General features: G+C 36.5%; 1 protein-coding gene across 1 annotated transcript in view; it reads left to right on the forward strand.

Moving 5' to 3' along the window:
• The window catches only part of LOC117329404 (coiled-coil domain-containing protein 22 homolog), a 29450-nt gene extending 14552 nt beyond the window's left edge, over window positions 1–14898 (forward strand). The window contains exons 10-16 of the mRNA XM_033887348.1: window positions 478–594; window positions 1357–1458; window positions 5331–5438; window positions 5857–5952; window positions 6630–6689; window positions 8536–8610; window positions 9195–14898. Coding sequence (XP_033743239.1) covers window positions 478–594; window positions 1357–1458; window positions 5331–5438; window positions 5857–5952; window positions 6630–6689; window positions 8536–8610; window positions 9195–9311 — 675 coding nt within the window. The 3' untranslated portion in view covers window positions 9312–14898. The remainder of the gene's footprint in view (window positions 1–477; window positions 595–1356; window positions 1459–5330; window positions 5439–5856; window positions 5953–6629; window positions 6690–8535; window positions 8611–9194) is intronic.
• The last annotated feature ends 2463 nt before the right edge of the window (window positions 14899–17361 follow it).

Consider the following 17361-nt stretch of genomic DNA (forward strand, 5'->3'; position numbering starts at 1 on the left):
GTGTATTCACTGATTGATTTACCTGTAGACTGTGATGTGACCTTTGTGTATTCACTGATAGATTTACCTGTAGACCTTGGTGTGACCGTTGTGTATTCACTGATAGATTTACCTGTAGACCTTGGTGTGACCTTTGTGTATTCACTGATAGATTTACCTGCAGACCATGGTTTGACCTTTGTGTATTCACTGATTGATTTACCTGTAGACCTTGGTGTGACCTTTGTGTATTCACTGATTGATTTACCTGTAGACTGTGATGTGACCTTTGTGTATTCACTGATAGATTAACTGTAGACCTTGGTGTGACCTTTGTGTATTCACTGATAGATTTACCTGTAGACTGTGATGTGACCTTTGTGTATTCACTGATTGGTTTACCTGTAGACCTTGGTGTGACCTTTGCGTATTCACTGATTGATTTACCTGTAGAACATGGTGTGACCTTTGTGTATTCACTGATTGGTTTACCTGTAGACTGTGGTGGATAGTAGTGCCCAGCGACTCATCACACTTGCCAATCAATGGGAGAAACACCGAGCGCCATTAATAGACCAGTACAGAGAGCTGAAAGATGTTAACTCCAAAAAAGAAGTAAGTTATCTTTAAGATTTTTTTTTCAACAGCCTCAGGGCATTAATTTAAATGAAGATATTTCATAAAACAAGAGACAGATCCAAATTAATAAGCACAACCCTTGTTATTTTCATCATTCTTTTGTTTGTTTCATCAGTATGTTTTTCAGGTAATCTGAGACAAAGTTTTAAGTGACCTATTCTAATTGCCTTTGTCCGTCGTCGTCCATCCATAAACAATTTACGTTTTCGACCTCTCTGAAACCCCTGGACCTATTTCATTGAACATTTACAGAAACCTTCCATGGTCAAATGTCAACCAAAAATGTGAATTATTTGATCATATGAATGAAATTTCCTTAACATTTAGCTCAAGACCCAGATAATGTAGAATCAAATACTCTTCATATGAAAGGGTCTTGAGTTTTTTTTTATAAAACTATAAAAATCTTTATTAGAATTATCAGTATGGGATGGCAGTTTGATGGTATGCTCGTATTGGCCTAGGCTGACCACCATGGGGCAAATGGGCCAGACTAAAAATGGACAAATTGACTACTGATACTGAAATATTTCATAACTCAGGTGACCATTAAGGCCCATAAGTCTTTTGTTTGTTTCTTTGTTCCAATATAGCATTGTTTGTTTCAAGTTCAAGTTCTTTCAAGTTCTTTATTTTACCAAAAGCCCTAAGGCCTATCGGTATACAATATATATAACATTAAACAATTACAGATGTTACATTGTTTGTTTCACTATTGTGTTTTTTTTATTTAATCAGTCTGAAGCAGAGAAAAAACTAGAGGAGATTAAGGCTTTCCGTATGAGAATGAAGGAGGTAGCTGACGATGCCAGGCAGAAAGAGGAACATTTAAAACAGTTGGTAAGATCACTCTTGTAGTGTAATGATGATTCTTATGATACACTGTTAGACACAAACATTTAAGAAGAGTGTATTCCCTGAGTTACAGGTTTGTTAGGATATCTGTCCAAACTCCCCCCTGTAGGGTCGGAGATGGTTTATCCTTTGTCTTCTGTTCAGGGGACATTGGAGAGCCCAAGAATAAGACCCATTGTATCCTACTGCATATTAATCTTAGAAGGCGACTAATAGTGTGCCTCCTGAAAAATCGGGGATTTTGTTCCAAGTAAAGACCCAAAAACATATCTTCTGCCACCTTCTTTCCTTTCTTTACTCACTGTTTTGTCTCTGTACTTTATTTTGAATTGTCCTATAGGTGTCTGACTATTGGTGTCTCCTTGACACCCTCTATGACCCTGGCAGTTGGTGTCTCCTTAACACTCATCCTCATATGACCCTGGCTGTTGGTGTCTCCTTAACACCTGACCTCATATGACCCTGACAGTTGGTGTCTCCTTAACACTCGTCCTCATATGACCCTGGCAGTTGGTGTCTCCTTCCCATCCTCATATGACCCTGACAGTTGGTGTCTCCTTGACACCCATCCTCATATGACCCTGGTAGTTGGTGTCTCCTTCCCATCCTCATATGACCCTGGCTGTTGGTGTCTCTTTAACACCCATCCTCATATGACCCTGACAGTTGGTGTCTCCTTGACACCCATCCTCATATGACCCTGGCTGTTGGTGTCTCCTTAACACCCATCCTCATATGACCCTGGCTGTTGGTGCCTCCTAAAAACCTGTCCTCATATGACCCTGGCTGTTGGTGTCTCCTTGACACCCATCCTCATATGACACTGGCTGTTGGTGTCTCCTTGACATCCGTCCTCATATGACCCTGACAGTTGGTGTCTCCTTAACACCCATCCTCATATGACCCTGACAGTTGGTGTCTCCTTGACACCCGTCCTCATATGACACTGGCTGTTGGTGTCTCCTTAACACCCATCCTCATATGACCCTGACAGTTGGTGTCTCCTTGACACCCATCCTCATATGACCCTGGCTGTTGGTGTCTCCTTAACACCCATCCTCATATGACCCTGACAGTTGGTGTCTCCTTGACACCCATCCTCATATGACCCTGGCTGTTGGTGTCTCCTTGACACCCGTCCTCATATGACCCTGACAGTTGGTGTATCCTTGACACCCATCCTCATATGACCCTGGCTGTTGGTGTCTCCTTAACACTCATCCTCATATTACCCTGACAGTTGGTGTCTCCTTAACACTCATCCTCATATGACCCTGGCTGTTGGTGTCTCCTTAACATCTGTCATCATATGACCCTGACTGTTGGTGTTTCCTAACATCCATCCTCATATGACCCTGACTGTTGGTGTCTCCTTAACAATCATCCTCATATGACCCTGACAGTTGGTGTCTCCTTAACACCCATCCTCATATGACCCTGACAGTTGGTGTCTCCTTGACACCCTCTATGACCCTGGCTGTTGGTGTCTCCTTAACACTCATCCTCATATGACCCTGGCTGTTGGTGTCTCCTTAACACCTGTCATCATATGACCCTGACAGTTGGTGTCTCCTTGACACCCTCTATGACCCTGGCTGTTGGTGTCTCCTTAACACCCATCCTCATATGACCCTGACAGTTGGTGTCTCCTTGACACCCATCCTCATATGACCCTGGCTGTTGGTGTCTCCTTAACACTCATCCTCATATGACCCTGGCTGTTGGTGTCTCCTTAACACCCATCCTCATATGACCCTGACAGTTGGTGTCTCATTGACACCCGTCCTCATATGACCCTGGCTGTTGGTGCCTCCTAAAAACCTGTCCTCATATGACCCTGGCTGTTGATGTCTCCTTAACACCCATCCTCATATGACCCTGGCTGTTGGTGTCTCCTTGACACCCATCCTCATATGACCCTGGCTGTTGATGTCTCCTTAACACCCATCCTCATATGACCCTGGCTGTTGGTGTCTCCTTGACACCCGTCCTCATATGACCCTGGCTGTTGGTGCCTCCTAAAAACCTGTCCTCATATGACCCTGGCTGTTGGTGTCTCCTTGACACCCATCCTCATATGACCCTGGCTGTTGGTGTCTCCTTAACACCCATCCTCATATGACACTGGCTGTTGGTGTCTCCTTGACACCCATCCTCATATGACCCTGACAGTTGGTGTCTCCTTAACACCCATCCTCATATGACCCTGGCTGTTGGTGTTTCCTTAACACCCATCCTCATATGACCCTGGCTGTTGGTGTCTCCTTGACACCCATCCTCATATGACCCTGACAGTTGGTGTCTCCTTGACACCCATCCTCATATAACCCTGGCTGTTGGTGTCTCCTTGACACCCATCCTCATATGACCCTGACAGTTGGTGTCTCATTGACACCCGTCCTCATATGACCCTGGCTGTTGGTGTCTCCTTAACACCCATCCTCATATGACACTGGCTGTTGGTGTCTCCTTAACACCCATCCTCATATGACCCTGACAGTTGGTGTCTCCTTAACACCCATCCTCATATGACCCTGACAGTTGGTGTCTCCTTGACACCCATCCTCATATGACCCTGGCTGTTGGTGTCTCCTTAACACCCATCCTCATATGACCCTGGCTGTTGGTGTCTCCGTGACACCCATCCTCATATGACCCTGACAGTTGGTGTCTCCTTAACACCCATCCTCATATGACACTGGCTGTTGGTGTCTCCTCGACACCCCTCCTCATATGACCCTGGCTGTTGGTGCCTCCTAAACACCCATCCTCATATAACCCTGACTGGTGGTGTCTCCTTAACACCCATCCTCATATGACCCTGACAGTTGGTGTCTCATTGACACCCGTCCTCATATGACCCTGGCTGTTGGTGTCTCCTTGACACCCATCCTCATATGACCCTGGCTGTTGGTGTCTCCTTAACACCCATCCTCATATGACCCTGGCTGTTGGTGTCTCCTTGACACCCATCCTCATATAACCCTGGCTGTTGCTGTCTCCTTGACACCCGTCCTCATATAACCCTGGCTGTTGGTGTCTCCTTGACACCCGTCCTCATATAACCCTGGCTGTTGATGTCTCCTTGACAACCGTCCTCATATAACCCTGACTGTTGGTGTCTCCTTGACACCTGTCCTCATATGACCCTGACAGTTGGTGTCTCCTTGACACCCGTCCTCATATAACCCTGGCTGTTGGTGTCTCCTTGACACCCGTCCTCATATAACCCTGGCTGTTGGTGTCTCCTTGACACCCATCCTCATATGACCCGGGCTGTTGGTGTCTCCTTGACACCCGTCCTCATATGACCCTGACAGTTGGTGTCTCCTTGACACCCATCCTCATATGACCCTGGCTGTTGGTGTCTCCTTGACACCCGTCCTCATATAACCCTGACAGTTGGTGTCTCCTTGACACCCGTCCTCATATGACCCTGGCTGTTGGTGTCTCCTTGACACCCGTCCTCATATAACCCTGGCTGTTGTGAGGACGTTAAACCCCTGAAAATGAAACTGTGCAAACTTCTGTTTCTGGAGATTATATCCACATCCAAAAATGTCTTTACCTTAAATTTCAAATGGTTTACAGTTATCTTGTTATGTGGAGATGTGCAATTAGGGGTTTTAAGTTTTTAAGGTCACAGCCACTAAAAATTGAACAGTGCAATATTCATCAATATTGTTGATACATACATATATAGTAAGGTACACAGATGGATCCTGGTCATGTCAGTGTTCTAGATTTAAAGATTTACATACCATTATCTGATATATAATTGCCACATCGGTGATATGTTAGTATTGCTGTTGTCCATGTTGCCTGTGAGATTTATGTTTTTAAAATCTCCTTCCAAGGTGGCGGAGTATGACAGAATGACCAAAGATGTGAACAGATCAGCATACACAAAGCGTATCATGGAAATCGTGTCGAACATTAAAAAACAGAAGGATGGAATCAGCACGGTAGGCTGTTGGATAAGCGCTAATATTTATCTTTATGGTATAAAATCTCCAGGAACACATAACTGTGGACATGCTTGAGTAAAATTCTTCTGTTTCTTTATTTCCTAAATATTTTTCAAATGATAATATCTAAACAGTCTAAATAACCTTGATTAATAGAATCTGGTTTTTAATTTACTTTATTTGTTCTTATTATTTAATAGTTGTTTAAAAAGTCAAAGTAAGTTTTTACACACTGAAAAATATTCATGCTGATATTTAAGTAGTGTTAGATGTATTGATATAAATACATATAATTACCATGATGAAGGTATTTGTTGTTCAAGTGTTATTATAGTGATATTGTATAGAAACTTCTGTAACACTATCATATACATATCTGTTATTTTATGGAGGAATTACACTTGTTTATTCTAAGGTTTTGATTGACACTCGAGCTGTTCAGAAAGAGATAAACCAGCTAACTGGAAAACTGGACAGAACATTTACGGTCACGGATGAGTTAATCTTTAGAGTGAGTTAATGTACTGAAATTTTCAACTCATAAACTAGTTATAAATATAGCTGAACACAAAAAACACAAAGAAATGAAATCACTATTGTTCCAATTGACTCTGAGTCGTTCAGTCTTCATCAGCCTATAGTGTGCAAAGGGATCACATGACATCTGTCATCGGAGATTTCCAGTTTATAAGTGTAACCTAAGACAGTGAAGTTCCACACAATGAACACTGGTGGGTTAGGAAAACAAGTACTTCTAGTGAATTATTATGGCTATTTTTACGCAAATTGTTCATTCTAGTCATCAAAAAATTGTCTGCTAAGTCAAACTCTCAATGGCTTATCACAATTAAATACATGGACTTCTTTATCTGTATGTTTTTTGTGAGAAATCACAAAGCAAAACTTCACTTATTTTCGTTCAATCTCAGTAATCGGTAAGATTTTGTATATTACATGGCCGACTCCTGGTCAACATAAAACAGAATGTCCGTGTTTGGTCTGATGATGTAGCTTTTGGTTATTTCAAGACAGATTAGATAGAAATATATCATATGCATATTGCATCACTTCAAATTTTCTAATAACCATTTATAAGAGTTCAGATGGTGGCAGTGATGCCTAGTTTATACCAGACATATAATTGTTACTGTAAAAATTTGATGGTTTTGAATTTGACTGATTTTACAGAATGCCAAGAAGGACGAAGCAGCAAAGAAAGCCTACAGACACCTGGCAGCTTTACATGAGGTAATGACACTGATACTTATCTAGTAAACGAGTAAGGTGTATATCAAAATTAATCAAAATGAAAGAGTAGGAACTTTTTATATGCCAGTCTATGACAGGACTTATTATGGTGGTGTTTGTCTTATAATCAGTATATTAATAACTGAGTAATAGCATTTGGAAATATGAATGCCTTGTGATAACAAAATGTCTTCCTATTCTTTGAAGTTGGTGTTAGTAGAGTATGATTTACTAAAACTAGGGCCACTTTGATTTAATAATGACAGACATGGTGATTTTTATGGGTTTTTTTCAGTTGAGCCTTGACAAAGACTTTAAAGGCCTACATTAACATTTGCAGGTCCAGCAAAGTTTATGCTTGAAAAACAGTAAAACTCACTTGTGTCGAACACGGTTGAATCGAATACATTGGATAAGTCGAACGTTTCGTTCGGTCCCGATTTTTCCCCTTCTTTATCTTAGTAAATTAAGCACGGATGAATCGAACACTGTTGAATCGAATACTGCGGTTGTGTCGAATATATTTTGTGGTCCCTCCTTTCTAAACTATACCAAAATTTCCATTTTTGTGTCGAACATCGAGTCGTCATGCTGTCTCAGGTAAAATTTGCTGACCTCGCCTGATTGACCGAGTGTGACCGATCAACCGTAACGGTGTTACCAAAGCCTATTGTTAGTTCCCGGCTGTCGGTCGCACATCATCCCATTGTTTATACAGGTGCACGGGTGAAGTAAAAAGTTAAGGTATACATAACTAAGAAAAAAATGAGCACGTTTTAGTCTACAAACCAATATGTGTTCTGTTTACTTTTTTGATACCCATGGCCGCCGAAAAAATAGGAAAAAGTAAACGATAAATTACATATCTTCCATCGAAAAATGCACAGATAAAATACTTGCCTGTCATTGATTTATTTATATATGCCTAAATTCTGAATACGACGATGCAATAGTAAAATGATATGCGGGATGTTTTTACTCTGTTCAAAAGATCGTGGCAATGCATATCATGCAGCCGATAAACATTGACCGCGGCCTTCACCTTTGATACAAAATCAGCACGCGTACGGTCGATCAATTTTCCTGTTTAATATTGTTAAATTGTAGAACAATATGAACGGATTTCAAGATAATTAATAATGTTAGTACAATATATACATTTATATTCTTATAATGTATGTATCGTTTTCATAGAATATTATACTGTCATTGTACGACTCCCGTGTGTAAATCGCGTGTCTATGTCAAAGAGGATTTTACGCATGAACTGTTTTGATTTTAAACTTTGCACAATATTGTTTATTAGATAAAGGGATAATTCTTTCCATGTATAATTAATCAATTTCTTTGTTATTATTTATTGCTTATTTTCGACTATGTTATCAAACACTTGTTCTGCATACAACCCATGATAGTCGGATATTTTGTTTCCGTAAACACACGAACACGGATAAGTCGAACCATCGGATAAGTCGAATATTTTGCTTGGTCCCGTCGACTTCGACTTATCCGAGTTTTACTGTATTACATTTAAAAACAGACACACCAGCTGTTCTGCCTAAACAAACAAGCCTCATGTCTTTCGATCAATATATGCTGAATTATGTCCCTTGGATCATGTTTCAAACTAAAGTCTGGCATGTCCAGGGTAATTTCACATATGTATCCTGGGTAGACAGAGAACTAAATCAGATGCAGGTATCTAAAGAGGCCAGCCTTGTAGCAAAGAGAGGTTAATTTGATATTTATGCGCCTAATTATATTACCTGCAGTAGATGAATGCTTCCCTGTTTGTTGTTTCTTGTGATAATGTGTGAATATTAATTTCGTTCCAATGTGTTTTCAGAGTTGTGAGCTTCTGATATCTACAGTGGAAGAAACAGGAGTGATAATGAGGGAGATCAGGGAATTAGAGGATCAGGTAAATATTGTTACCAGACTCTCTATTTAAATTAATTAGAGGATCAGGTAAATATTGTTACCAGACTCTCTATGTAAATTAAATATTTTGTTTCCCAGGAAATTTGCTACAAAATTGTAAGGCATAAAACAAATATACAGTTTTACACCATGTAAATTGTTTATATTGATCTCAAGCTCCAACACCAAATTCAAAATTATCTTCTCTAATATCTACTGAAACACTTACTGATACATGTTCTTCGATAGAAACCTAATAAAAAAATTACTCATCCATCTGGCTGATAATCTGGTGCCTTGTAATAGACGCTAATGTCTATTGTAGTATAGTCTAAAAGCTAAGAAATGATATTTCACTGTCTTGCATTAAACTCACACCAAATTTTCGAGTCAATGTTATGTGTGGCCCCCATGGCTTATTACAGGATAGATATAATTTCTTTTACACCAAATGTTAAATCCAACATCTGATCTGATGTAATTCTTTCAACATGTGCCGGACACTTCATTTAAATATCATGAACTTTAGGATTTGTTAATTTAAATAATTCAATATTAGTATCATAAATGTTGTTTTCTTGACAGATTGAGAATGAAAGCAAGAACAAAGTATTAAGTAATTTGGAGAAGATTACCTCAGATTACCAGCAGATGAAGAAGGAAAATACAGCATTAATGGCGAAATTGAAACAAAAGTCGTGAATATCTAATTCAGTCATTCAGTGGTAGTACATTGTGTGTCATCAATAGAATTAAGCATGTGGTGTGCCATTTAATTACAGATATATTTCATACTATTAAGAACTTGGATTCACATCATACTTTAACTGTGTTAACATAAACACATTAAATCATTTTGTTTTTAATTGTTATGTGAAAAACATTTTAATTTGTTTATAGAATTTTATGCACAGTAAAGCAAAAGCCATATGCCACAATATAAAACTAGATGCTCTGAAGCTGTGAAAATAGAATACATACAAACATTATTTATGTATGATTCATCAGACATACAGTGACTACTTTTCAATCTGTTGTTTAAAAATGTGATAAAGTAAGTTATGTAGATGTTTGTACATCATGATCATAGTTAGCCTTGGGTAATTGTAATGTTTTTGTGACTACAAATTTTAAATTATTAAAAATGTCCTCTAATTTTAATGCCTAGTTTTGGTGACTATCTTAAATATTTATCTCTTGATCAGAAGAACTTTGCCCAGCCTTTGATTTCCCTCTCTGTAATTTTCTGATTTTAATGCTTTGCTTACGAACCTTTTGCAGACTTTAGCTGTTCTTGAGCAATCTTATAAGTCTCTTCCAGTTAGTCCAACTCCATCAGCAGACTTATTGTACATCTACGTAGTTTCAATAACACAAAAGTAGGTACTTATATTCAATTAATTTGATAATTATAACAATCTTCCAATACAATACAGTTAAAGGCAACCTAAACATTTTTTTTTTTTTTTTTTTTTAACGAAAAAAAGACTTTCTGCAGGCTACTCAGGGCAAGACACAAAATTAGCAGTAAGAAGTGCAGGGTTCATGTGTAGCAGGACTGGACTTGGTCGATCATCAGTGACCAGTTAGCTCGATTGATAGAGCATCCGGCTAGTGTTCGGAGGTCCCAGGTTCGAATCCCGGTCTGGCCGCTACATTTTCTCCTCTCCTGTTTCACATGATTAGGTCTTTATTAGATCCCTTAAGTAGTCATTTTTACCTGTTGTTGGTTCAGATAACGAGTCATTTTATGCTGTAGCTGTTTCTTATGTTGTACTGCAAAATTCATTAAATTGTAATTAATGTTATTAATATTTAAAATTGCTTGGGTTTATAGCAATTCTTCCAGGTTTGTATGTACATTATTCAAAGTCTATTGCACTCATTCATGGTGGAGATGAATGATAAATTCTGCTACCAAAGGTAATTGAGGTTTTTCATTAAACATTAATAAGCTAAAGTAACAGACCAGTGACTTCAATAATTAAATATCGGTACTGTTATGTAAACTTTATCCATTTAACAACAGTTTTTCGCATTGGGGTCTTACTGTGGGAGGAAACTGAAGAACCCTGTAGAAAACCAGTTGGTGAATGGTACCCATGTGCCACTTGACTACCCAAGTACTAGCTGTTTAATCATCTAGCTGTTCCAGGTGCTGAAAATACAGTTTGTAACTTAGAACTTTCACCATGTCAGTGCAAAAACCTTGCATTTTTGTTGGCATTTTTACAAATTTTTTTTTTAACATGAAATTATGTATTTTGCAGGATATAAGTCTATGCTGTGCATTAATGTTTAAATACAGTATTTGACCTATTAAGCACACCTGTCCCTATAAGCACACATCAATCTTTTTCTAGATGAGAGGTTGGGTGCACTAATTGAAACATATAAAGTTCCTTACCTCAATGATCTGCCAAATCTTCAGTCTTTTAACCACCCATTTTGTGTTTTTGCGAGCGGACAGTGCGCTTATTAGGTTGAATATGTTATATACACTTTACATGATATAAGCATACTGGGGCATTATATCAATTATTGTATTTTACAGAAGAAAAGCCTATGTTCAGTATTATTAGATATACTGTATATAATACAATTTAGTTTATAGAAGATATAGGCCTGTAATTCTTTACATGTATGGAGGTGTGGAGGACAGTTGCTTACAACTGTATTCAAAGCGCTGCATTTCCTTGTTTTCATGTCTGTAATAAGTCTGTAATTAATCTGTAATACGTCTGTAATTAATCTGTAATAAGTCTGTAATTAATCTGTAATAAGTCTGTAATAAGTCTGTAATTAATCTGTAATACGTCTGTAATTAATCTGTAATAAGTCTGTAATTAATCTGTAATAAGTCTGTAATTAATCTGTAATTAGTCTGTAGTAAGTCTGTCTATAATAAGAAAGTAATTGGTCTGCATTAAGTCTGTCTGTAATAAGTCTGTAATAAGTATGTACACTGTATGTAGTAAGTCTGTAATAAGTCTGTAATAACTCTGTAATAAGTCTGTAATTATAAGTCTATAATTAATCTGTAATAAGTCTGTAATAAGTCTATAATTAATCTGTAATTAGTCTGCAATAAGTCTGTAATAAGTCTGTAATAAGTCTATAATTAATATGTAATTAGTCTGCAATAAGTCTGTAATAAGTCTATAATTAATCTGTAATAAGTCTATAATTAATCTGTAATAAGTCTATAATTAATCTGTAATTAATCTGTAATAAGTCTGTATAATCTATAATTAGTCTGCAATAAGTCTGTAATAAGTCTGTCTGTAATAAGCCCGAAATAGACAACACATAAAGAGGACATTAAAGAAAAAAAAAAAATTCTGAGCAGCTTTTACAATAGAAATGTAGCGTAGTGTTAGGGTATTCAGTTGGCAAAGTAAACTTGGCTAGATTGGAAGTAAGAAATCACTGGTATGGCAATGTACTTTTTCATTGTTGATATTCACCATGAATCATTCATAGATTATCACCGTCACAGCGTTTTATAATGCTGTACCAAGAATGCCACTTGAGATTATGAATATTTTATGTTGTGTTTCGTAGTAGTAGAACTGGTTATAAGTTACAGAGCTTATGTACTGCATGTAGATTTGTCAAATGACTTGAGCTAAGAGGTCGGTATCTTTGTAGTTAAATCTTAAATGGTTCTGAATATGAACTCAGTCACTGGCCTCTAATTTGCACCAATGATTCCATTACCCTGTCCGTAATTGGCATCTAACTTATATGTGTATTATTGTGTAAGAATATGTCGGTATACATAAAATCCAGGACTTTAGAAAAAGACATCAACTTTTGTCCTACAAAACTTGTGTTACCTGTGTAACAGCTCTGGTGAAAAAACGTAATAATTTTGAAATCAATTTCACATACGATTGTCGACTATAAACATGTATGGGATTTAGGTGAGAAGAAGTTGATTATAATTTGTCTAATCTAAAGTATGGAAAACTGGAGCATGATGCAGTTAAATTGTCTTCCAGAATGAAAATAAGTGAATGTTGTTATTTTGGTTTATATATGTATATATATATGTATAGCTGCTTAAGCTGTGTGATATGATAAAATTGTTGCCTAAACCCGTTATATACATGTAGTTGTATAAACTGACCACCTTCACAAAACACCTAATACACATGTACATGATATACAATACTGTATATCATAAGATTTCTGATTTTGTGTTTGTTTTGAAAAGAGTAGAGGGCTTACTTCCAACTGTGAGCCTAATTCACAGACTTGATAGCAAGGGGATGGGGTTTACTGCCAAGCAGGGGTTTATTGCTGGTCAAGTATGGTATCAAATTTTAGTAATACGAATGTAGCATGAAAAGATTCCGAACAAATGAGATTTTATCCTCTCAATGGTAAAAACAATTACAAAAGATACATACTACATTTTATTGTCCTTTACATTAAAGGGGACATCTGCACCCAATAATTATATCGGGGTGTCTGTATTACCCCATATTTATATTGGGGTGTCGGTTTTACCCTATATCTATAGTGGGGTGTCGGTGTTACCCCATATTTATATATATCGGGGTGTCTGTGTAACCCCATATTTATATATATTGGGGTGTCAGTGTTACCCCATATTTATATTGGGGTGTCTGTTTTACCCTGTATCAATATTAGGGTGTCGGTGTTACCCCATATTTATACTGGGGTGTCGGTGTTACCCCATATTTATATATCGGGTGTCAGTGTTGCCCCATATTTATATTGGGGTGTCAGTGTTACCCCATATTTATATATCGGGTTGTCAGTGTTGCCCCATATTTATATTGGGGTGTCGGTGTTACCCCATATTTATATTGGGGTGTCTGTTACCCCATATTTATATATCGGGATTTCCGCGTTACCCCATATTTCTATATCCGGGTGTCTGTGTTACCCCATATTTCTATATCGGGGTGTCTGTGTTACCCCAGATTTATATATATTGGGGTGTCAGTGTTACCCCATATTTATATTGGGGTGTCTGTTTTACCCTGTATCAATATTAGGGTGTCGGTGTTACCCCATATTTATACTGGGGTGTCGGTGTTACCCCATATTTATATATCGGGTGTCAGTGTTGCCCCATATTTATATTGGGGTGTCAGTGTTACCCCATATTTATATATCGGGTTGTCAGTGTTGCCCCATATTTATATTGGGGGTGTCGGTGTTACCCCATATTTATATTGGGGTGTCTGTTACCCCATATTTATATATCGGGATTTCCGCGTTACCCCATATTTCTATATCCGGGTGTCTGTGTTACCCCATATTTCTATATCGGGGTGTCTGTGTTACCCCAGATTTATATCGGGGTGTCAGTGTTACCCCATATTTATATACTATAACTATAACTATCAATTACAGCAAAATTGTTCAGCCACACATTACTAGTTATACAAAACATGTGAAATCAGATAAATGCACTCTTTGTAACAAATAATGATAATATTATGGGGTGACATTCAATCCTTATATAAATATTACAAGTTGAGAGTGGGTGACCCCGGTAAACTGTTAAAACCACCTAGATAGCATTCATTTGTGATCAATCATGAACATAATACTACATGTATGTGCAATTGTCATTGAATTATTGACATGTAAGATTTGACTATCCATTTGTAATAACTCGGTGCTGCATGTAAATTATTTTCTTGAAAATATTTGAATGTTCTAAGTTAAATGCTTCTGTATATATATAGACATGTGCTGTCTATAATTTGAACATGACATGTAATTATGTTAATTGTTCTCTTTTCATATTCATAACTGATGATACTTTTCCATAAATACCTATTTCATTATAGTGCTATAATTAGTTCATCATCGGTAAACATATGAGTATTATACTTTTATTTATTGTTTCTGGTTAAACTGTATTTATCCTCACATAAGCCCCTCCCCTAGTTTAAAAGTTTTTTGTGAACACTTTGAACTTTCTATTTTAAAATATATGATTCTGTGAAAATGAATGGGGGCTTATTTGAGGACGAATATGGTAATACATGCATGTACATATATGGCTATTATCAGCTTATGTCTACACACTCGTCATTGTTGTAGATTACAGGCTGAAGAAACGTTTCTTTTTCGTTTATGAGGAAGTCTGAGAACCACATGATCACTCATACTGTATTTATTGTAAAATTGAAACATCATCGATCATAAACAATTAAGTTTTTAAGACATTTATTATTGTAAGATTACATCAATTTAATTATATAAAGAAATTACCTTTTTTAATAAAATATGCTTGAAATGACACAAGTGTTGTTCAATCTTTACTTTGTTATCTGTATAACATCAAATAAAGATGTTCACAGTACATATAACTTAATAAGGCTTCGATTCCGCCAAATTAAAACCATTGACTACATCAGCATTGACATTGGCAGGTTTTGAGTTTTGGTGCAAATATTGAAATCAATGTACATGTATACGTAAACTTTCAGCAATCTTTATTATACCGGTAAATGTTTTCGGAGATTTAGAGTGGAAATTCCCTTAATCTCCAACATATATTCAAAATATAATGAATTTAAGACAGCACATTTTTCTTAAATATCATGTTACATTTTGGTGCAATTATTTGCACTTGGTTTGCTGATATTTAGCATACAGTGAGGTAAAAGCAATTTTAAACATTTCAATTTTGATCTTAGACCAATGGTGCAACATCTGTCTTCAAAATACCGTTTTTCCAAAATGCTGTTTATCTTCTTGAGTTGATTTTGATCTAATTTGGCCAGCTATGTACCTCACCCTTGGTAAGAAGAACTAAACATTAGATATATTATATTGTATAATAAGGACCTGGCTCCCTCAGATCAGAGAGGTGGAACCAGATTAGGGGAAATGGAGGTAAACACTTAATCTGTTGTTGTGTTGATGGGATTTTGATCAAATTTAGTCTGCAGGAACAGTTGAAGAGGAATCGATCTGTAAACAGTCCAAGGGATTTGTGGCAGAGGGCAATATGTTTTGTTTTGTTTTCTTTTTATTATTCATATCTTATCTCTACAGATAAAATGGATTTGCAATTGAGTGAAAGGTATTTAATCACTTTAGTACAAATGCTGTCTGCATAGTCTGATCACCCAGTGGACGGAGGGACAGGGAAGGGCTATGCTAATTAAATTTGGGGTGATATACTATATTCTTCAGTGGGGATATTAAGAAATTTTGACCAAATATGGACTGCAAAATTATTGGATGATGGAACCCAATGTTGTATGAATTGAGGGCATATAGCTTTTATAGATTCAATACATAGGTGCATGGCCCAACATAGGAAAGAAAGGGAAATATCTTAATGTATATAAATAGTTAGATCAAAATTGGTCTTAGGCTGCCAGTATTCACAATGTAATGAATCAGTGCATAAAAATGGGCTCAATATACTAAATGAAAGGTACCAACTGAAAACTGGGGGCAGCCAGTAGGGGAAATAAAATTAGTTTTTTTTAAACCCTTAATTCCTCTCCTTATACTGTACGTGCAGACTGGTGCTGATAAATTTAGGTTCTGTATTTTAATAAGATTCTGATTATTAATCTGGGGTAACATTTGGTAAAGGGGGATCAATTTGTATTATAAAACACATCTTGTGGGATTGGACATCAAAAATGATTTTTATATCAGAAAATTACATAATTGCATGATGTCCGTGTCATTTTACTGCTTATAATCTTTTATATACGTGGGTTTTTGTATATATATATAAATATGTCAAGAAATGATTTTCTGAAATCAAGAATTCAAATTTTTGATATGAGAAAATGATTTCTCAATTATTAATTTTCAGATATTTAAAAAAAAACAATCAAAAAACATTAAAAACGCTTTTTTATACTGTACAGTGTATCAAAAATTTGAATTCTTAATATCAAAAAAACATTTCTTTATATCAAATTAATTGAATTCTTGATATATCAAAAAATAATTTATAATTGAAAAAAATAGTTTTTTTTTATATTAAAAATCAGAGACCTATATACTATATAGTATATAGGTCTCTGTAAAAATTAATGAATAAATAGTAAAATGGCACCTCATTATTACCAATTTTTTCATAACAGAAAATGATTTGATATATATACATTTATCAAAAATTTGATGTTCTGATTTCAGAAAATATGCTTGAATTTTTAATATCAGGAAATCATATTAGAGATAGCCTATACTAGGGTGCGGCTAGATATTTAACACTATGATAAGGCCTGCGATAGAATCCTTTATCATGGACTTGTGCAAGACTCTTGTTGTTATAAATTATCAGAATACAATTAATATTTCCTTGGTTATGTGGATATTATAAACATAGAAATAATATATCAGATTGTATCATTATTCTTTGTACAAATAAAATGATTGTCTGTGAAATTAATTTATTTCTTTTCGTATGTTTCTGCGGTTAGAATCCGTAATATTAGGAGATTTAATTGATATCAATGTACTTCCGGCGAGTTCGGCTTGACATGTCACGGATGAAAGGGTCATCGAACGCAGACTGTTTAGGGTCTGATTAGGCATGTAAACAAACAATAAACATGTGTTCTCGTGCATTTAAGGTTTAAGTTTTGTTGTCGAGATGAGTACATAATGATTATTTACGACATAAATCGATAACTTTAATGAAAGCAGAGGGCATAAGGACAAAGAAGTAGAGCATAACGTGAAACGAAAGGTGAAAGGGCAAGGTCGTTCAGTGACTTAACATGTTTTA

The sequence above is a fragment of the Pecten maximus genome, chromosome 6 (genome assembly GCF_902652985.1).
Source record: "Pecten maximus chromosome 6, xPecMax1.1, whole genome shotgun sequence".
Taxonomy (NCBI): domain Eukaryota; kingdom Metazoa; phylum Mollusca; class Bivalvia; order Pectinida; family Pectinidae; genus Pecten; species Pecten maximus.